The sequence below is a fragment of the Equus quagga genome, chromosome 6 (genome assembly GCF_021613505.1).
Source record: "Equus quagga isolate Etosha38 chromosome 6, UCLA_HA_Equagga_1.0, whole genome shotgun sequence".
Lineage (NCBI taxonomy): Eukaryota > Metazoa > Chordata > Mammalia > Perissodactyla > Equidae > Equus > Equus quagga.
In genome coordinates this window covers 62,702,651-62,725,604 of record NC_060272.1, presented here as the reverse complement: position 1 = coordinate 62,725,604, position 22,954 = coordinate 62,702,651, and the positions used below count along the sequence as shown (strand labels likewise).

General features: G+C 42.5%; 1 protein-coding gene across 2 annotated transcripts in view; it reads right to left on the bottom strand.

Moving 5' to 3' along the window:
- Window positions 1–22,954, bottom strand: part of WDFY2 (WD repeat and FYVE domain containing 2) — a 211,019-nt gene that overhangs the window by 179,472 nt on the left and 8,593 nt on the right. Inside the window, exon 1 of one of the 2 annotated variants that reach the window (XM_046664041.1) lies at window positions 3,429–3,810. The exons of the other annotated variant lie outside the window; for it this stretch is intronic. Coding sequence (XP_046519997.1) covers window positions 3,429–3,565 — 137 coding nt within the window. The 5' untranslated portion in view covers window positions 3,566–3,810. Of the gene's footprint in view, window positions 1–3,428; window positions 3,811–22,954 lie in introns of those variants that run through there. 2 annotated transcript variants of the gene reach the window in all.

Below are 22,954 nucleotides of genomic sequence, written 5' to 3'. Positions count from 1 at the left end.
ATTCAATCAGAAAAGACAGTCCCAAAGAAGCCAGGAAACAAAGAACCCAAAGCACCAAAGTTGGGCGTGTCCTTTGGAGACAGAAACCAGCTATAACTAAAGCAAAAACAGACTCAGATAAGGCCAGGGAGTTCTGAGAACAAGCTCTGTATTATGACAGCACCTGAAATCTAGACTCATAAGTCAGATTGTTTTCATATGTCTTATATTCCCTTCTATTTCCTCCTTTGGTATCCAGTAAAGTTCCAGCCTGTCTTAACCGAGATAAGATGAACTGAGGGTGAAGGTTTTTATCCACTCTTGGGCCTGAAGATCAGAATATTAGCAGCCCAGTACAGACAGCAGACGTAGGGTGAAAACAGTCCTCCAAGTGAAAGTGTCCTCTGGAGTTAAGGGACACGAGGGCAGAGGAAGCCAGATACACTTCCCCAACTGAAAACTCTCTTTCCTATACAAAATCTTAGAGGTTGTGGTTTTGTTTTATCATCTTCTAAAATTTCCCCCCACTAAAGTGTGAGCATTTTGAAGGACCTTGTCATTTTCACCAATGTTCTGCGCACGTGTGCTTGGAACACAATAGGAACTCAAATGTTGGTTGATGGAATGAAACAATGCATGGACCTTCAGAGTTCTAAGGCTCCATAAAGGCCATCAAGTCCAATCCTTTTCCCACTTGTATACATTTGTCCACATAGGGCTTTCATAGGTTGTCATAAAATTCATTCAACAAATATCAATTAAATGTCTACAATAGTTGAGATCCTGTGCTTTCAGGAATAACAACAAAAACAGATCAGTTGCTGATATAACAAATGTTTATTGAGAGCCTACTGTGTGCCAGGCACTATGTAAGGCCCCAAGGATACTACAATGAATAAGATGCACACAGCACCTTAGGGAACTCATGGAGAAGAAGATAAATGGACAACTGTCTATAACACTGTTTAAAATAGAAAATGGTAAGTGTTTTCAAACATGTGGACAAAGGTCATCCAGTGTCAGAGGTCAAAAAGGGAAACCAGGATTACAAAAGAACTTACAGAACAGTGCTATTCAGGAACAGGACATTATTTTGTGGTTTAACCTTATAGTTCAAGAATGAAGACCACTAGTTTCCAGTTAAAGCAGTTAATGGAAATGGCTTTGTAGGTTTTGATGAAAATCAGTATTCTATTTTCATATCTTTAGCATTATGTCAAGTGACATTGACACTGGATTTTGAAAAACAAGAATACAGATCAGTTCTCTTTTCATGAAAACCATAATCGAAACTGAGCTCTAAATAAGAGTTTTTTTCACATGTAAGTATATGACCCAAAGAAACACAGACTTGTCGACTTGAGTTATAATAAACTATAAAGAATAATCCTAGAATTATGGCTGGGCCTTATTTATTTAACAGTAACTCCATAATAAAATAATTTCTATTACATACTTACCTTGTGAACTAGGAAAGTTAAAATTAAGCTTAATGTATACGTAAATATTGCATTTCTTTTGTCCTATAATCAAATGAAATTTATCTTTCAGTTTCTTTCATATGTGCTACTTCAGAGTCAGCAAATACTTTGAAATGCACCTCACTAAAGCTGTTTCAAGATAAACACACTGAAATCGGAAATCAGAAGACTCAAGAGCTCGGGCTGGCTCCACTACCAGCTACGTGAGTTTGGGCAGGTAAATTCTCTGGCCTAAACTGTCTCATTCGCAAAATGATGCTGTTAGAGTAAATAACCTCTAAGACCCCTTTGAACTCTTAAAAAAAAAACTATGAAAACCTACCCCTACTCCCAAAACATCAACCAAAGCAAAAGTTTCAAAACTAATATTAAAGGAGCTTAGGTTTAACTAATTTCCTCCTTCTCTTACTTGATTCAACAAACTTACAAATTTCCTACGGCAGTTAGGTTGAGCAGCCTCATCTCCAGCAGTTATAGACTGGGAAGGTGATGTCTATCAATCAGTTCCTTTAAACACAATTCTGTGACAAAGAATTTCTAGGTCCAGAGGCAATCTCTTTAAAAGAATTTTGTCTCTATAGAAAAATTAAACACTCATAAGGCTTCTCTGTGAATTTCAAAAGGTATCTACATACATGTATTCCATTCCAGCCATGAATTTCTTCTGTTCGTTGCAGACTGCTTGCCAGGGTGTATGTTTACAATGTTTTCATTTGGATCTGCTTAGGAAATGAATCGAGCACCATTTGGCCATTTGTATGGAGTACGATGTAAACAAGAATATGTGATGAATACACTCAGCCTAGTTATACTGAAGAACCTATGATATTAATAGATGTATCAGGCAAATTTTTTGAGGCCACACTGTATGCAAAGTCCTGAAATGGCTATCAAGATAGTAATGAATATTTTGTTGCTTTACCTCCGCCTGCAATTTTACAAATCACTCAGAAAAAATATTCTCTACCTCAGCATAATTTGAACTTACATTAAGAAAACCTAACTACTGTTTTAAGGTTAACAGTTAAAGCCCTTTGTCATATACGTCTATAGTGCTACATTTTTGAGAATGCTAGTTGATATTACCAAAGCAACAATTCCAGATCTAAACCATAACTACTATATTCAAACAGCACCGCTCTGGAAATTAGCTTCGTCAGCCTAACTTCTGCATATTAAAGGACATTAAGTTCAAGCGACAAGGCTACTGTCTGAAAAACAAGGGAGAATATTAATGGCAGAAGAACTGGCTCCACTTCTGCAAATTAAGCAAAAAGAAAGGAAGCATGCAAAGGGAAGGAACTCAGGAGCTATTTGCAGCAGCGATCCCTTGCAAGTTCTAGGGGCTTGCTTCCCCTTGAGCTCTAAGAGATAAGAAAAGGAGGGCAAAGGAAGGAAGGCACCTCTCCCGGGCAGAAGACCAAAGTTACTCTTTCCACAACTTGCAATAATTCACTGAATTCACTCTAAGATATCCGAGAAATCTAGACTCTGGGAATGTCTGGGAGAAGGGAGCGGCATTTGCTTTCTCAGTTCGGAGCCCTAACAACTGTACTAGAGTACTCAAAAACCCTTAGTTATTCTCGCAGAGGCAGCTCAGAGCATCCTCCTCACGCACACACCTGCAGGGCCGGGCGGCACCTCCTTCGTCCCCTCCCGCCCTCAGGCCTGGACCAAGGTCCAGTGGCCGGCGTACCGTTAGTCCAAGAACCACCCTGGCCTCGGCAGGAGTCGCCCGGCCCCGGGCGAGGCCAGAGTGCACGCCGCTGTCCGGGCTCCTCTTCCCCGAGCCACGCAGCGGCCGCGGCACGCAGCTGGACACCGGCACCACTAGGACGCGCATAATAATAAAAACTTGGGGGAGCATTTCTACACTTGCGCCGACGTGGAATCACAGCCCCTGACACGGGTGCGGGGACCGCCGGCCCGTCCCGCCCCTCCTCGCGGCCGAGGGGCAGCGGTCCGTACCTGTCCTCTGAGACGCTGATGACGCCCTCCTCCTTGGGCACGATCACGGCCATATTCACCACCTCCTGGGACCCTTCGACCCGCTGCAGCAGGATAGGCTTGCGGGTCAGCGGCTTGGGCTGGATCTCCGCCGCCATCGGAGGAGGGGACGCGCCAGGGGCGCCGCCGCCAATCGCGCCGCGGGGCCGGGCTGAGGAGACCGCTCGGGCACAGGCTCAGGCTGAGACAAGGACTCTGGTTGGCCGGAGCGGCACGCCGGGAACCCGCGATCATAGCCTGGCCGCCGCTCCCGGGAACGACTCCGCGCTCCCGGCTTCGGGTACCGAAACCGCCACAACCGGGGCTGCAACCCGGCGCCGCCACCAGAGGAGGGGGCGGAGAGCCGGGGGGCGGAGCCGGCCGGGGGCGGGGCCTGCCGCAGGGGGTGGCCGCTGGTCGGCGCGAGGGCGGCTGCACTTCCGGAAGGGTGGTTGAGGAGGAGGGGAAATCTGAGACAGGAGGCGGGGCGCGGCGGCCCAATGCGCGTGCGTTAGCCCCCTAGCCCATTTCCGCCCCGCCCCTCCGCAATTCCCAAAGTCTTGCAGTACCACCCCTGGGACGCATGCGCCTTCCGTTCTCTGCGGTCTCCTATCCTCACCGACTTCCACACCCAGCCTTTAGTCCCCACTCTCTTTAGCTCCCGTGAACGCGCGTGTCCACACCCCTGGGAACGCGCTTGCCAGAGGCCCCGCCCCCTCCAAAATCCCTGAGAAGCGGGCGGAGAGTGGGAGGGGAAAAGCGCAGCAGGGCGAGGCCGGAAACAGAAGAAACCTGCGTGAAGCAGCAGAACTACTTGGGACGTGACTGGGCATGCGCACGTTTTACCTGACGCGAGAGGCCTGAACAATGAAGAGCGGCGGGAGGTGGCTTACTGCTCCCAACATGCACCAGGCCCAGGCCACGGAGTGACGCCCCGTGGGCTCCTGGGAGTTGTAGTTTCCGGGTGACTCCTCTGCGTTGTCCTGGAATGACCTATCGCCCACATCTCTGCGTTTCTGGCGTGGCAAACGCCACGGCTTCCCGGTCGTGGCTGAGTCGCGGCGAGGACTGGCCTCTAAGGCAGGCAGCTGAGCGGCAGCCCCCAGCTTAGCAAGCGGTCACTACGCCCTTGGTTCAGGCTGCTGCCCATAAGAGTGGAGCGCTGGGGACCGGGAAGGAGGAGGATCTCTCTATACAAGCATCCATGAAATAGATTAGAGATCATCTGTAGTGTCAACCTCCTCGTGTTCTTAGATGGTTTAGTTACTAGGCCAGCTTACTTTAGCTCCAGGTTGCAGCTATAGCCCCCGCAGACTTGAACCCAGACCTCCCTGCTCCTGGTCCTGACTTTTTTCTGTTTCCCAGCAATCCAGGCTTTCTAGCTTGCTCCAGAGACAATGGAGAGAGTTACTGTGACTACTGAACGAATGTTAGGTGCCTAGCACAGGCCTGGCATGTGGGATCCTTCATTGTGTGATAACCCCGCTAAGACCTCCCATAGTTAACAGACTAGCTGAGGAGTGGTCATGATCTATGTGGTGACTGGGCCGCCAAAGGTTCTGGAGATCAGAAAAATAATATGCCAGAGCTGGGCAAAGAATGAGATAGGCCTTGTGGAAATGCGTTTCTTTTTTTTCTTTTTTTAAGATTGGCACCTGAGCTAACAACTGTTGCCATCTTTTTTTTTTCTTCTCCTCACAGCCCCCCAGTACATAGTTGTATATTCTAGTTGTGAGTGCCTTTGGTTGTGCTATGTGGAACACCACCACAGCATGGCCTGACCAGTGGTGCCATGTCTGCGCCCAGGATCCAAACCAGCCAAACCCGGGGCCACCAAAGCAGAGCACGCAAACTTAACCACTCGGCCAGGAGCAGCCAGGAAATGTATTTCTAAGGCACGTTTTTGGGAGTCAAGGCAGTATGCTGCAAAGGGCCTGCCTCAAAGCACAGGGCAACTCCTTACTGCCTCCCATCTTTGCAGAAATTCTGTAAGATCCTTGAAAGGGCAGTTGAGGTATTTTCTAGCTTTGGGATCTAGAACAAGGCATTCCAGTTCTCTCAGGTTCCCCAGCTATTAAGCGGAGGATAATAACATCTACCTTGGGTGGTGGTTGTGAGGCTTGCAAAGAACATATTTTAAGTACCTTCATGCACAATAGGTTCTTTAAGGTTTGGGGGATTAAGATGTGGACATATTTGGAGGCCATTATTCAGCCTACCACAATGGTTTTAAATGCCATCTATATGCTCCTGACCCATATTGTTATCTCTACCCATGGCCTCATTCCTGAACTCCAGACTCGTATATCTAATGCTACTCCACTTTGTCACTTTACTGTTTTACAGGTATTCCAAACATTCCCAAACAGTATCTTTAAATCTACTGCGTCATTTATCCAATTGTTCAAAATTAAGTTCCTAGGAATCGTCCTTGATTCTTTTCCTCACAACTCATATCCAAATGATTAGTAAATCCTATCAGCTCCATGTCCAAAGCGTATCTTGAATTTTCCCACTTACATCATCTCTACCCCAGTCTCAGTTACCGTGATATCTGACCTCTCCTACCACAGTATCCTTACTGCTTTCCCTGCTTCTTCTCTTGAACCCTTCTCCCCAAAACCCATACAATCCATCTGTATCTCAGTAGCCAGATGATTTTGTTTTAAAATATAAACCAGATATAGCCTCTGCTTAAAACTCATCAGTGGCTTACCATTGCACTTGGCATAAAATGCCTCTCCAACATCACCTCTCCTCCTGCTCAGTACGCCCTGGCTTGGAAATTCTCCAGAAACACCAACCTCCTTCCTGCTGGTGGCGTTTGCACCAGCTGTGTTCACTACCTGACTACTTTCTTCTCACTATTCAGGCTTCAGCGCCAATGTTACCTCCTTAAAAAGTCTTAACTCTCCCACCTTTAAAGTACTCCACTTCGTAACGCTCACTGTCATATCACCCTGTTTTATTTTGTTCACAGTACTTACTTCTGCCCCAAATAATCTTGTATGTTTCTTATTTATTTCTTAGTCTCCCTCTTCTAGAAGTGAAACACTCTGCGAGAAAGGATGTTGTCTCTCTGTTCATCATTGTATTCCTAGCCCCTAGAATAGTACCTGGCACATTAGGAAGCATGCTGTTAGTATTTGTTAAATGAATGAATAGGGAAAAAAAAGGGGGGGGGGCCGGCCTGGTGGCACAGAGGTTAAGTGTGAACGTTCCACTTTGGCAGCCTGGGGTTCGCTGGTTCAGGTCCCGGGTGTGCACATGGCACCGCTTAGCACGCCATGCTGTGGTAGGTGTCCCACATATAAAGTGGAGGAAGATGGGCATGGATGTTAGCTCAGGGCCAGTCTTCCTCAGCAAAAAAGAGGAGGATTGGCAGCAGTTAGCTCAGAGCTAATCTTCCTCAAAAAAAAAAAAAAAAGAGGCAGGTCTGGATTTGTTTAACTCCATTCCATTAGAACATAGTGGAGAGACTGGAATCTGGACCCTACCCTACTTCCTAGAATGAGGTGATCCTTGAGAGAATACACACAACAGGCAGATGATAATGCCAGCATGGTAAAGGCAACAGGTGAGTAATTGGTATCCAAGGGAAAGGCCTAGCATGTAATTTCAGAAGTCGTACAACTGTCAGAAACCCAGGTTGAGAACTCCTGCTACTCTAGGGAAATTTAAGCCTGCTCATCCCCACTCATCCAGCCACAAGAAAGGTTACTCTGATGGGGATGACAGACAGAAAGGAGGAGACTGCGAGAAAAATGAGTCTCAAACTCCTTTGTTCATATACACCTTAAAAAAATTTGAAGAATTTCAGTATAAGTTTAAATATTTCAGAGTCTGAGTTCTAGCATCTTGTAAATATTTGCATTTATTGTAAATATTTTTATACTTGAGGATCTTTTATTGATCCCCCTATAATACTATCTGAAACAAAAAATATATAAATTAGAATTATTTAATTTGTTTAATATGCTAAGGCCATAAAGCTCTAATTTTGGGGGGTTTTTTTGAGGAAGATTAGCCGTGAGCTAACTACTGCCAATCCTCCTCTTTTTGCTGAGGAAGACTGGCCCTGAGTTAACATCCATGACCATCTTTCTCTGCTTTCTATGTGGGACGCCTACCACAGCATGGCTTTTTGCCAAGCCGTGCCGTGTCCGCACCCGGGATCCGAACTGGTGAACCCTGGGCCACTGAGAAGCAGAATGTGCACACTTAACCGATGCGCCACTGGGCCAGCCCTAAAGCTCTAATTTTTAAAAGTTTCTTCTACATTAACTGATCATTATGATTATTAGTACACAATAGGTCAAGACAACATAAATATATTAGAAATTTTTATGAAAATCATTAAACATAAAAAGTAAATTTTTGACTAAAAGTCTTTAATGCAAATTACTATTTGAGATGAACAAGACTAGGTTTTTATATCCTCCTGTATCTAAGGATAATTAATAACTTATTGCTAGAATTAAATAGGATTCAGGATCAATTCTATTCACACATTTTGTAAATATAAGGGCTGAGAAACCTCATTTACATAAATAGATGGAAATGGAAGGAATTTTGTTAAATCAGTGCCACTCAATTCTTTGAACTCTTCCTGAGTTACATGTCAAAAATCACATAATTGGGCAAAAATTTTTGCAAATCATATATCTGATAAGGGACTTGTATCTAGAATACATAAAGAACTCTTACAACTCAGTAATAAAAAGAGAGCCCACTTTTTTAAATTGGCAAAGAACCTGAATAGACACTTCTCCGAAGAAGATATGCAAATGGCCAATAAGCACGTGAAAAAATGCTCAACATTGTTTAGCCATCAAGGAAACGTAAATCAAAATCACAATGAGATACCACCTCACAGCTACTAGAATGGCTATAATAAAAAAGACAGAAAGTAGCAAATGTTGGCAAAGATGTGGAGAAGTTGAGATCCCCTCATACACTGCTAGTGGGAATGCAAAATGGCACAGCTTCCTAGAAAACAGTCTGGCATTTCCTCAAAAGGTTAAACATAGACTTACCATATGACCCAGCAATTCCACTCCTAGGAATATATTCAAGAGGAAGGAAAACTTAGGTCTACACAAAAATTTGTACATAACTATCCATAGCAGTATTTTCATAACAGCTAAAAAGTGAAAATGATCCAAATGTCCGTCAATTGATAAATGGATGAAATGTGGTATATCCATACAATGGGATATTCAGCAATAAAAAGAAATGAAATACTGATACGTGCTACAACACGGATGAACTTTGAAAACATTATGCTAAATGAAAAAGTCAGTCTTGAAGTTTCATATGTTGTAAGATTTCATTTATATGAAATGTCTAGAATAGGCAAACAGAAAGCGGATTAGTGGTAGCCAGTAGAATGAGGGGAGGGAGGAGTAAGGGGGGCTGAGGGTGCAGCTAAGGAATGCACAGCGTGTCATTTCGAGATGATGAAAATGTTCTAAAATGGATTACCATGGTGGTTGCAAGACTTTGTGAATATAGTAAAAGTCATTGAATCGTACACTTTAAAATGGTGAATTTTATGCTATGTGAATTGTAGTTGTCTATTGCCTAAAATTATTTTTGATGACTCAATGACAAATTCTGTCTCCATCGAGTCTTCTGAAAGCAAAGTATTGGAAAACACATGACTTGTGAAAGAATTTTTTACATATTTATTAATTTTTCTCAATTTCTATGAAGTATTCAAAAACATATTATATGACTATTATTTTTATTTGTTACTTTTTCACTGAAAGGCACATTGTTTAATCCCATATACTAAAAAGAAATTGGAAAATTTAGAATGTTTTAAATTCAGTATACCTTTGCCAATTTAATTTTTTGATAAGATGCTTTTATTTTATCACATGCTTATGTATATTTTTCTCCATATCTTAGAGCCGCAGATTTTTATGGAAAAGGTCCACCCTATAGCCTAATGATCAAAGTCCTATTGTTAAACCTATCAGGCAAATCAGACTTACTTTCTGTTAGAAAAATTCTGCTTAATTTTTCCATTAAAATAAACAAATTTTTTGTTTTTGTTTTTAGGAAGATTAGCCCTGAGCTAACTCCTGCCAATCTTCCTCTTTTTGCTGAGGAAGACCGGCCCTGAGCTAACATCCTTGCCTATCTTCCTCTATTTTATATGTGGTATGCCTACCACAGCATGGCTTGCCAAGCGGTGCCATGTCCACACCCGGGATCCGAACCAGCGAACCCAGGGCTGTCGAATCAGAATGTGCGAACTTAGCCACTGCACCACCAGGCCGGCCCCTAAAATAAACAAATATTAATATGCATTTTTAGGAATATTGTTAAAATATACTGGGATGCATCTTGTAAGAGGATTATTAGGTGTAGTCAAGTTCCATGATGTGGATCTAATATAATTAATTGATCAATTTTTAATAACTTATGAAAGCAAATAGTAAACCAATGTGCTTTTCTTATTAGTTAGTGTAATGTAATGTGTGGCTTGAGTTATAAATTTTGTTGAAGGAAGAAAAGTGATAAAAGACATGATATGATTATTCTTTCATTAATTGTGTGTGTGTATGTTGAACTCTGGTTTGAACTTTTGAGAATAATTAAATAAGAATCAAATATAAAAATCAAAAATGACTCCATTAGTTTGGTTAAAATCATAATCAAAGTTTCTTATGTATTTAATGAAAGTGAAAGATACATACTCCTTAAAAGTAATTGGCCTGGGACTAGTATATAATTTAATTTTTTGTTAATAAGTAGTAGAAATATTAATCATTTTATAAAATAAAATAAGATGGTGTTGATCATAAATGAAATAAATACTTCATATGATCTGATAATACATTCTAAACTACTTTATTGAATGACAGCAGTGAATCTGAAAAAATAAGTTTAACAAGGGTTTTTTTTCCAAAGTGCTTTGAAAACTTGGTAGTACTGAAAAATACTCCAATTGCATGGAAAATAATCAGCACCACTAATTTTGTCTACTTTGGTTTCTCTAAAGTCTTTTTCTTTTTAGTTGATGACTCATGCTAGGGAAGAGTATTGAGAAGAGCTGAAAAGAACTGCTATGTTTCAAATACATGAGAAAAGGTGTTTGGGGCTTGCTGTTTTTCTTCCTGCAGATCTCTTAGCTTTGTTCTCACAGTCCTTTCCTTTCAGAACGATGCATTCCTGGACAATAGACGAGATGGAAGAGACAGAGTCATTAAACAAAAAAATGCCATTCCTTCCACCACCCTTCTCTACCTTATAGTAGAATTCAGAACCTCTCAAGAGGAGCCAAAATATCCTCGTTTCTTCTCCCTTACCAGAAATACTTATAAGATAAGGAATGCCAGAAAGATCTGTAGGTTGTCACCTTATTAATCATTAAAGTTTTCCCTAAATCAATATATTGTAGTATCTTCTTGCTGTTGTTTTTCCTTTGTCCCAGTAAGATTTGGGGTGGCTAAGGAGAGGAAACCGGAGAACATCTGATAAAAATGAAGGCACATCCCCAGGCAAATTGATTTTAGGAAAAATTACCTACAAGAGTAGAGGACCTGGAAATGGATGTCCTTAAAATGATGCATGTCCATGGACCACCGGGAAGTTTTCAGAGCGGGGAGCTCAGAGAGCCGCAGTTTGGACACCACTGATCCAGAAAACGAAGCAAGGCTGCTGCTCTAGCAGGACATGGAGCTTTTAGGAAGGGGAGGATTAAAGGAAAGGAATGATGCTTCAAGGCAACTTCTTTTGGATTGACTCCTCACTCGTGGAAGGCTAATTAGGGACTAGGGTGAGACCAGGGAAAAGAAGGCTCAGAGCAAAGTCTAAAGCCCTTACTTGTAGTAAACAGCATGGATTTTTCTGGCTCATGCTCAGCAACCTAGCCCAGCGGTAGCAGGCTGGGCAAGTATGAAATAGTAAGAAATATATATATTGGTCTCTGGCCCTGGTTCCTGGCACAGAGCTCCTAAAAAATTGTACATTCCTAAGTTGTAAGAGCACTGGGAGCATCTTTTATTCTGTTGAGGTGGCTCTGGGGGGGTTCACAGATGAGGGCTGGTTGCCAGGACCAAGTCATGATGAGAAGCTTAGAATTTTCAGCTCCCCTCCCTCACTTCTCTAGAGGGGAGAGGGGCTGTAATGGAGTTAATAATGGATCATGCCTATGTGAGGAAGCCTCTGTAAGACCCCAATAGCAGGGGGTTCAGAGAGCTTCCAGGTTGGCGAGCACACCCACACTGGGAGGGTGATGCACCTCAACTGCACAGGAACAGAAGCTCCTGCCCTTTATCTTTCCAGACCTCACCCTACATCTCTCTTCATCTGGCTGTTCATCTGGCTCTTTTATCACATCCTTTAATAAACTGGTAAACATAAGGAAGTGTTTCCCTAAGTTCTGTGAGCTGCTCTAGCAAATTAATCAAACCCGAGGCGGGGGTCATGGGAACCTCTGATTTGTAGCGAAGTTGTACAGAAGTTGTGGGCCACCTGAGGACCTACTACTTGTGATTGGCATCTGAAGTGGAGTAGGAGCAGTTTTGTGGGACTGAGCCCTTAACATGTGGGATCTGACACTATCTCCAGATAGATAGTGTCAGAATTGGGTTAGATTGTAGGACACCGAGCTGGTGTCAGAGAATTGCTCAGTGCGGGGAAAACCCCCACACATCTGGTGTCAGAAGTGAGTGTGGTGGGGCTGACCCCGTGGCTGAGTGGTTAAGTTCGCACGCTCCGCTGTAGGCGGCCCAGTGTTTCGTTGGTTCGAATCCTGGGCGCGGACATGGCACTGCTCATCAAACCACGCTGAGGCAGCGTCCCACATGCCACAACTAGAAGGACCCACAATGAAGAAAATACAACCATGTACCAGGGGGCTTTGGGGAGAAAAAGGAAAAAATAAATGAATAAAATCTTTGAAAAAAAAAAAAAAGAAGTGAGTGTGGTGGTAGAGCGAGAGTAAAGGAGAAACACAGGAGGAGGGCTGGGTTTTTCTAATAGAGCAGGGATCCGGGGATCCTGGCTTCATCAGATGAAATGCACACATAGGGAGAAGAATCTAGAACACGAGTCTGAGATCCAGAGACGCAGTCAGTCAGCAACAGGGACATTTGATGGGCAGCTGTGCACCAACCTCCAGGCTCCGGTTCAAGAGCAGGGGCTTCAAATCGGCGGTAACAACTTAGGAAAGCTATGCAGGGCCCGGGTCTGGAGGACTGGTGTTCTGATCAGAAGGCCTAGACAGTGTCTTAGATGTCAGAACTAGGAAACAGAGTTGGCGTTGAGCCACTTACCAAAGTGTCCTTTAGCAAATCACTTTATCTATTGGCGCCCCCTTTCTCCATCTGTAATGTGGATAATTACAGCACCAATCTTACAGAGTTGTAAAACATGAATAAGATCATTCATTTGAAAGAACAGACCAGTGGCCGCCAAGTAGCTCCCCTCAAGGAAGGGGGGAAAGCCGAGAAGGAGTTGGAAGGGCGCTATAGTGAAGACAGAGAGAAGAAAAGGGGTGGAGATTATAACTGGGTCTCAAAACAAAGGAAAATCCAGCTATTAAGAACTTTGTCACAAGTCAGGGCCAGACCATCTTGCAGCAGAAGTCCTAACTTCAAAGGGCACAAACCTGAGAACAGAGAGTTAAAGGTAGCTTTCACCTTCATCTGAAGTCACTTGTTTAGAATTTGTTGTTTTGAACTCTGAATTTTCCTGTTGACTCAGATACACATTGGTGGGTCCCAGGCACACTCACAAAATGCCTACGGTATAAAACTAATGGTCTCTTGGCATGGGCCTACCATGATGAACAATGCTTTTCCAGAAGAATATCTTTTACATTACATCCAGGACCATCGGATGAACATCCCTCCATTCGTCTTCGTCCTCCTTTCCCCATTCCCTTCCTGGCAGCAGGCACGAGGACGCCTTCTGCAACAAGGGTTTGTGGTTCTGAAGCCTGGCTGCGCATCTGAATGCCTTGGGAATTTTTTGAAAATGTGGATTCCTGGATTCTTTCCCTGAACAACTGAATTTGCTTTCCTGGGAGTTTGGCCTGAGAATCTGAATTTTTATAAAGCATTTTAGGTTTCTAACTCAGGTAGCCCTCGGTGTCTGATCTAATCTGGGAACTGCAGACCTGAGAATCCTAAGAAAGGTGCAGGAAAAGTGATCAGCGATACAGGGGACTGGGCCCCAACCGTGGCCACATCTCTCACTTCCTTTTCTTTCCTGGTGTGAGGGACGAGCCAGCCACCTTGCTCTTCCACTGACAACATCTAGTGTTTCTGATCAGACCGGTGTCTTTTTTTTGTGGCCCATTGAGTAACAGAACACAACCTGTGGCTTTTTCCCTACTCACCTGTGCCTGGAGCATGCACAAGGCTTTTCCTTTAATCTTCCTCTCCAGTCCTTCCCATTCCTTTCTAGCCCCTGCAACCTTGGGCTAACAATAGATTTTCATGTACCCAAAGGGCTGAAGTAAGGTTCACCCATATATCTTTATCAATACCTCTATTTTAAATAGACTTTTTTTTTAGAGCAGTTGTAGTTCACAGCAAAATTGAGTAGAAACTACAGACAGTTCCCATATATCCCGTCCCCACGCATGCACAGCCTCCCCCACTATCAACACGTCCCACCAGAGTCATATGTTTGTTACAATAAATGAACAAGTATTGACACACCATTATCACCCAGAGTCCATAGTTTACGCTAGTGTTCACTCTTGGTGGGAATGCAAAATGGTACAGTCATTAATGGTGTACATTTTGTGGGTCTGGACAAAGGCACACTACATATCCACCATAAGAATATCATATAGAATGGTTTCACTGCCCTAAAAATCCCCTGTGCTTGCCTGTTTATCCCTCCCTCCCCTCTAGCCCCTGGCAACCACTGATCTTTTTCTTGTCTCCAGAGTTTGGCCTTTTCCAGAATGTCATATAGTTGGAATCATACAGTATGTAGCCTTCTCAGATTGGCTTCTTTCACTTAATATTATGCTTCTAAGATTCCTCCATGTCTTTTCATGGCTTAATAGCTCATTTCTTTTTAGTGCTGAATATTATCCCATTGTCTGGATGTACCATAGTTTGCTTATCCATTCACCTACTGAGAGACATCTTGGTTACTTCCAAGTTTTGACAACTGTAAATAAGGCTGCTGTAAACATCCGTGTTCAGTTTTTTGTGTGGACATAAGTTTTCAGATCATTTGGGTAAATACCAAGGAGCCTGATTGCTGGATTTATGGTAAGACTATGTTTATTTTTGTAAGAAATTGCCAAACTGCCTCCCAAAGTGACTGTACCATTTTGCATTCCCACCAGCAATGCATGGGAGTTAGGTTGATCTACATTTCAAAGGAAAACCAACTCTTCTAGAGTTTTCTGCAGAGGAGGAGGGCAAGGTAGGATGAAGTGGGACTAGGAACCAGCCTTAGGAAAATGGCCACAGGGTGAAATAGTGAAAGAAAAGAGAGAAGGCGGAAGAGAGTTTATGTTTCTGTTCCTTCCTTGCTTTCTCTTGCTAATAACTTTCATGTTACCACAGACCCACGCATACACTAGCCCTGAGCTGGGCTGAAGTGAGTGGCAGGAACGTGACTGATGAGGTCTGCTCCTTAGAAGACCAACAGTAGAGGAACCCAAAGTGCAACTGGTCAAGAGGCAGGAGGTCTGCTATTCCTAGAACATGATGGTTCTCAAAAAGCATTTGTTGGCTGAAAGCATACATGAAAACATAAACTCCTTCTCAGTTTGTCATTCAAGGGTCTTAAGTCTATTAGAGTCCTTGGTTTAGTTCAAGGAAATTCAGACTAACTCACAATTCCGTAGACACTACCTTCATGCATTCCCTTTTCTGGCAAATATTTGTTCAGTGCCTGCCATGTGCTAGGGAGTAAGCTAGATGCTGGGTATGATTAACTCTCTGGTGAAGTCAAGGGCAGAGCTCGCTTTGGCTCTTATCTTGATTTTATCATTAGAAGGCCTCTGGCTCTAGGGCACAATGAGCAAGTAGAAAAGAGTTGGTGTGACAAGATTCTGGTTTAAAAATAAAGGTCAGGACTATGCTTAGGTTCTGGTGCACAATTATGTGGTCAGTTCTGCTGTAAATCTCCTGCATCAAATAACATTTAATAGAATGCATGAAGAAATTAAATGAGACCTGTGGGGAATGAATATTGCCCATATGAAATAGTGAAATGTGGTGGGGGGTGCGAAATATATCACCATTTAGGCAAAATGATTCTTTACTTGGAAGGAATCAGTCTCTAACTCTCATATATAACTACAGTTCTTTACTAAGGAATGGACATTGTGTGGCAACTTTGAGGGATAACACGTTTTTGTACATGTGCCTGCTTTTGGTTCCACTTTCCACCTAAAATTATACACATGAGGAGGATGAATTATTCTGTTAACGAAGAATGAGATCATTTTTATCTCAAGGACCTTGACTGAAGGTCAGTGGTTAATGATCAAAATTTTAATGTTGTCACTGGAGTCCTGGCAGAATGGCACTTGCAGCTCTTTGGATATATCTGATGAGGCTTTCAAAAACTTTTCACAAGCTTCAAGGATCAACACAGCACAGCCATCTTACCTATGAACCAGCTGTAGTAGTATATGCTTAGACTTCATTGACATGGTTTTAGGAAAAGCACTATCCTCAGAATCTATACTGTAAATCCTTTTCAAGCAGAGACCCAGCTTTCCTTTCCTGTTATACTGTCCTTAGCATCAATCACAGTGCAAGGCATGAAGAGAGAGCTCACTAATGACAAGTAGAAAGATTAATTGAATCTGCGTATCTTTGGAAAACAGTTTCCAATGAAATGGAGCAGAGAAAAGTCAAACACCCATATTTCTCCTACCAATAGAATTTACTTGGCTGTTAATACTAGAGGCCAAAGAGAGCAGGTCAAATGTTTGTTATCAAAGATTCTTCCTCTTGAGTCAAATTGGTTAAGATCAGGTTAATTTCCCTCAAGAGCAACAGATCCCATGGGAAAGGGCTTTTGTGCCAATTGAGTCAACATTATTCTTTTTCTTCAACTGCCGTTCTATCTCTAGGGGAATAAAGCGAAAACAAAACAAAACAAAAAACCTCAAGCAATGAGAAAAAAAAAAAAAGACTGCATTGACAAATGAAAAGAGTTCAGAGGGAGTACAGAACACACTGGAAGTCCTAAAGAAAAACAGAAGGTGGCCAAAATATTGATAACCCAAGGAGCGTAATTCAAATTTTGATCTCTTATATTAAACCCCTGTGGGCTTCTAAAACATACATCTTTACTTCTAGGGTATAAAATCCTAAAGAATTGATATCCTATATCATATGTTCACAGATTAAGTGTATTTTAAAAAATCTGATTCTCTTTTGAGGTGGGTGCAAAAAGGGAGCTGGAACCCACCCCATCCCCCCACAATGGAATGATGAACGAAGTAGAAATGTATTGTAGTTTCCTCACTGGTCTTGCTGCCCCCAGCCTTGCTCCCCACAAGCCATCCTTCTCATTCCCGCTAGACTAATCTTTCTAAAACTTATATCAGATCATGTTATTCCTTAATATGGCCTAAACTCTTCAAGAGCTTTCAATGTCTCTAGAACTGAAACATCTGCCCCATGCCTACCTCTATGATCCATATCCCACCTTCTACCCCCTCAAACCTCAAATCCAGTGACATTGCATCAGATAGGATGATTCTAGTTGCAAGTAACAAAAAATTCTACTTTATCTTTTAAACAACGAAGAGAATACCAGCATCTGCTTAATCTCTGGTCAGAGTTTGGTCTGGTCATTGGCTCCTTTTCTCTGCAATTCCCTTAGCACTATGTGACATCTTTATCTTCTGGTTGGCTCCCCTTGAGGTAACAAAAAGGAAACCAGCAGCTCTTGGGTTTACACACTTCCTCGTCCATGTGAGTGCATCTCTTCTCCCAACCATCAAACCAAAGTCTTGGGCTTCTTTCTGGTTGGACATCCCCAGCCCTGGACTAATATCCCTCAGGAATGCCATGGCTGATTTGCCTAGGCCTGGAGGACATGCCTTTCTGGAGACCAACCATGTCAAGGGAATGGATTATGCTGACTGGCTAAGGCCAATCAAGACCCATCCCTGGAGCTGGGAGTGAGGTCACTTATGCTCAACACAATGGCTGGGAAATTTGCAGGGAAGGAAAGAATGGATGCTGAATAAGCATCTTCAGAATCCAAACTGCTTACAGTTCTCTAAGCCTTTCATCCCATGGTATACCCCTCTGCCCTCTTCCTGGAATGTTCTTCCCCACGTCATCTGTCTGACAAACTCCTACTCTTCCATCAACCCCAGCTCAAGCATTTCATCCTCTGTAAGGCCTTTTGGGATCTTCACCCCAAACAGAGTAGATTACTCTCTTCTGCGTGCCATTCTTATACCCAGTACAGACTTAATTTATTGCCTCATCCCATTACTCATCAATTATTTGTTTAATAGATTTGTCTCCCCAGACAGGTTAACTCCTTGAGGACAGAAATCCTATTTTTCTTTTTTTACCCTTAACACTTGACAACTATGAAATGACCAGAGCATATATGAGGATCCTTTAAATAATTCTGAGTTTTGTTAATTCTTTTGGGGATATTGATCATCAAGTTGTATGCTCTATATATAGGTGTGGCCTCCTCTGATGTCATAAACTCAAGAAAGAGACAGATCCTCAAAAGAAGCAGCTGGAGACTGGAGCACAGGAAGATGGGAGGTGAAATGCCTACGTCGCTTTAGTCCTTGGCCTTTTTGGTCTGGATTTAGAAGGATCTAGAGGTATTTGAGAGTTGGGTCATTATTAATTGCTGATGATGCTTTCTGACATATGAAAGCAATTCAGGAACCAAGCAAGAGGCTTTCCTATAAGAACCTTGACCTACTAACCTAGCCAGCCAGATTACCCAATTGCATGCTATGCTCCATGCTTGTGTTACCTTTATTACCGCAAATTGGAAAGGGAGGAGCATGCTCAAAATACTCTTCCTCTTGCCTCACAGCTCTGAGCAAAAAATACCACTTTTTACTTTTCCTGGACTCACAATATATGAGGTGGAATAAAGAATTACACATTTCCAAAAAATGAAATAAAATTATTATCATTATCAGTAACTTTTTATACACTTACTCTCATTAGGGCATAGGATGTATGGCAGAGAAACATAGGAAGCAATGGAGAAATTTCAGGGAAGCTAATAATGAATTAATAAGAGAAGTGCTCTGCAAATAGCATAGATGATAGTAATGCAAATATCCTGGAGGGCCCTGGGATTCAAAGAGGAGAAGACGTTCACTGTGTTAGATGCTAGTATCTATCATCAGAGTTACAAAAACAGCAGAAGACAGGCTCTATGACCTTGTGAAGTCACATATAAATGTAATAGCTAGAGACTATTAGCGCGTCTAAGATAGCGTAGTGTGAATTATACATCTGTGATGGACCGTAGCAGCATTATTCAACTGGTTGCAGAGGGAGTGATCAGTACGGAATGATATTAGTCAGGAAAGGCTCTTGAAGGATGAGTCACAGGTTTTTGAACAAGAGGCTGACGTGATGTAGATGGTACTCAAAAAATATGATCTTAGCAACTGTGTAGAGAATAAACTGAGATAGGGGAGTACAAAGCAGGGAGACCAGGTAGGAGGCAGTAACGCAGATGAGGTGATGGGAGCCCGGACTGGTGTGTGGGCTGTGAAATAGAGCTGGGATGGTTTAGAGAAGGCAATGCAGAGGATTGCATAACAGCGTGGGCTTTGCACACAAACTGATTTGGGCTTCAATCCTGGCTCTACCACTTACTAGCTGTGTTACTTGGGTAACTAATCTACCTGCTCTAAGTCTATTCCCTCCTGTACAAAATGCACCAGTGGGCATTTGTCCTTTCTGCTGTCCGATATCTGAACTTCCTTCCTAATTTGAGTGAATCCCAATCTAAGTGGGAAGTCACAAAGGGGAAGCTGTTCCTCCGCCAGCTGCTGGCAGCTAGGGCATAGGCATGTGCTCTGAGCAGGGCCAGTTGATGTTCACCTGCCTCTCTGTACTGGAGGGTATTGATGCAAAGGCACTGTGGTCAGTTTGAGACTCTTGAGGCCTCTTTGGTGAGTTTAGAATCCAGAGGCATGGTGGGGCATGTCCTGGGAAATTGGAATTGAGGTAGGATCCCAACTTTGTGGTCTGCTTCTTCTCTTGGCTCTCCCCTGAACCCAGTTCTCCAGCTTCCTATGGATTCTATGAGTTGCCTGATCTTTTCCCATAAATTTTTTTCTGCTTAAGTTACCTGCTGTTTGCTACCAAGAATCCTGACTAGGACATGACCTCACATTCAGTTTTGAGGATTGAATAAGATGGTGTACATAAAGCCCTTAGCCCAGCACCTGCCACAGGTAAATGCTTACTAAATGGCTGATCTAAGAAAAAACAGAGAAAGCATTTGTGACAGAATAATCACGGACTTTGATAACTAATTAGATGTGGAAGAAGAATAAAAGGAAAGAGTAGGGAAGGTAATGCTAAGTTTACAAACCTGCCTTCCACCTCCTTGTTCTGCACCTAACAAGAATATGGAAGTCAACAGAAGGATGACCTGCTTAAAAGCGGGTGAGATGGTAGCAACAAAGTACTTAATTCTCAGCATGTCGCCTGAGAACATGGTATTTACTGACACGACAAAGTCTAAACTCGTTAGCCTGGCACATGAGGCACTTCACAACCCTGTCCGAACCTGCCTTTCCAGCCCCAGTGCTTGCCACTCCCTGAGAAGCACCTGACGCGGTAGTCAGATCAAGCTGCTTGGTGTTCCACGAAGATACCATGGTATTCTGAGCTTCGTTGCCTTTGTATCCCGTATTCTCTTTGCCCGGAATGTCCTCACCCTCCATCAACTCAGCTCATTTAAGACTTGGGTAACATATTTTCTCCTCAACGAAGCCCTTCTTAACTTCTTCCAGGCAGTTACTAACTCCTTCCTCTGGGCTCCCACAGAATTCTGTTCATGCCTCTCTGATAGAACATATCACTTTTATTCTAATATCCTCTTTATGACTCTCTCCTTCATTGTCCTTTGTGGTCCTAGACACAGAAAATATGGTTTGGTCAACCTCATATCGCCATTGCCTGACATCATCTGGCATGTAGACAGTTCTTCACAGGCTCCTTGTTCAATACCCAGAACATGTTTTCACATATTTGGTTAGAGATAAAACAATATGACTATAATAAGATAACAAATCTGATTCAACAATCCACACACAAAAGTCAGTCTTGTTCATTGTTTGTTTATGTATTAACTAATGATTAGTGTCTTTTTAGCTTCCTAGCTCCCAAGGGCAGACTTCTGTTTTAACTCACTTTGTGCCAACAGGGTTTTGCACCAGTAGATGCGATAAAGGAATTGGAATCCTTTTTGAGGTGCTGCTTTGTTGTGAACAAAGCAATGTTCCTAGTATGCTGAAGAAGACGTGGTTGGAGACCCTGACTACAAGGGGCCAAGCCAGTGGCCTTGGTTAGGTTTTCCTGTAGACACCTTCTAGCTCCAATCTCCATGATTCAACCAACTCACCTTTTCCAAATAGGAGCTCCTAATGAAAATAAATATTTCCTTTTGCATTTCCCCCAAGTTAGGCTTAAGCACAAGTTTCCAGAGGAACATAGCTACGAGGCCAAAATATAGTTTTATCTTCCATTGCCCTCAGAAATTATTCTTCTTCATTTCATTAGAAAAAATTTTAGGAATTTTACTTTTAATTCATTTTTGAATAGATAATACATTCCTGTGATCCAAAATTCAGAAGTATACAGTGTACCCTAGCCTTGCAGTTTCTCTTCCCATGGGCAACAAGAGCTATTACTTTCCAACACATTCTTCTAGAGATATTTGCATATGAGAAAATATTTTTTTATCTTCTACTGACTTCTACACAAAAGTTTAATTAGTACAGTTCTGCATCTCGCTTTTTTTCACTAAATAATATATCTTGTAGATCTTTTCCTATCAATATGTATCAGTACATAGCTTTTTTCCTGCCTGCATGGTTTTCCATTGCATAGGTCAACTGTAATCTATTAAGCCAGTCCGCTATTAATGGACCTTCTGGGTTTTTTCCAATCCTTTTTATTTTATAAACATTTCAGCAGCGCTTTTAAACCTCCCTTCAAACTGCCTACGCAGTCTCTGCCTTCTTCATTCTCAAAAAATGCTGCCTGTCTTAACTGAAAGAGAAAACAGAAGCCACTAGATAGATTCCATCAATTTCCTGCCTCCCATCAACCTTGTACTTCAGACTCCTTCAAAACCAAACAGCAGATAGTTCTCAGGATGTGTGTGTTCTCTCTTGTCTCTGTACCACCCTATATGCTTTTTCCACTCCCAACATCTTTGTTTTGCCTAGGAAACCTCTATTAACCTTTCAAATCCAAGTTTGGATATCGAGCCAGAGGGAGTGAATCAGTTGCTGCTGTGTAGTATGTCTGTACCTTGTTCCTCCCCTACCGTTGTACTTACTATGGCAGTTTGAAATTTGTTCACAAGTTTATGTTTCTGTAAGTCTGTGAGCACCCTGAGAGCTAATTCATATCAGAATGCCCAGCACTTAGCATAGAGAGTCTGGTAATAGAAGCTACTCAGTAAATATTTGTTGAATAAATGAATAAATAACACGGAAGATATGTAAGCATACTCTGTATTGACAAGCATTTGCAAATTAGTAGAACAAGTCTTCAACTTTGCATAGTATAGCAAAAACAGCATTGCAGCAGAAATCAAGTGAACCAGTTCTGGTCCATGGAAGCAGAAAAGTTTTCCTGAATGTTGACTGCTATATCCTCAGTACCTGGAAGAATGGCTGACTCTTTATTGGTGCTGAGAAAGAATGAGGCTTTGTGTTGTGTTTGTATTTGAATCTGCTAAAGACATCCTTTATTTCAAATAGTCTGCAAGGAGAAAGTTAGAACCAGAGGGTCTGTAGCTTTGGGACTAACAAGAGAACATACCCAATACTCAGTCATGGTAACTTATCATAGGGCCACTGGATTTCTTAAGAGTTTAAGTTGAACAAATTCACCCAAATGACTTTTATAGGTGTTATCTTACAGATTAAATTAACACATTTCCCACAGCCACAGGTTTTTGAAAGCTTAGTGGTAATCGCATGCGTAATCTGGGAAATGAAACAAAACCTGATACAGAATCTGGCAGAGGTGGGGCTCTTTGCTCCTCCATTGTGAACACTGAAGAGAGCAACTGTGTGACAATCCATAGGAGGACCCCTAAGGATCTAAACTGAAATAGACCTTGACCCCACCTGGCGTGTCTCCTAACAGCACTCTTATTCATTGCCCTCCTGTGGTCACCCGAATGCAAATATTCTCCTGCCCTCTCTTCCTTGTCTTACTGAACAGCAGTATCCTATACAGTAATGTTGATTGTCCATTAGTTTATGAAAATAAGATTCTTTCATCTTAATACTTCTGATCAAACACGATGGT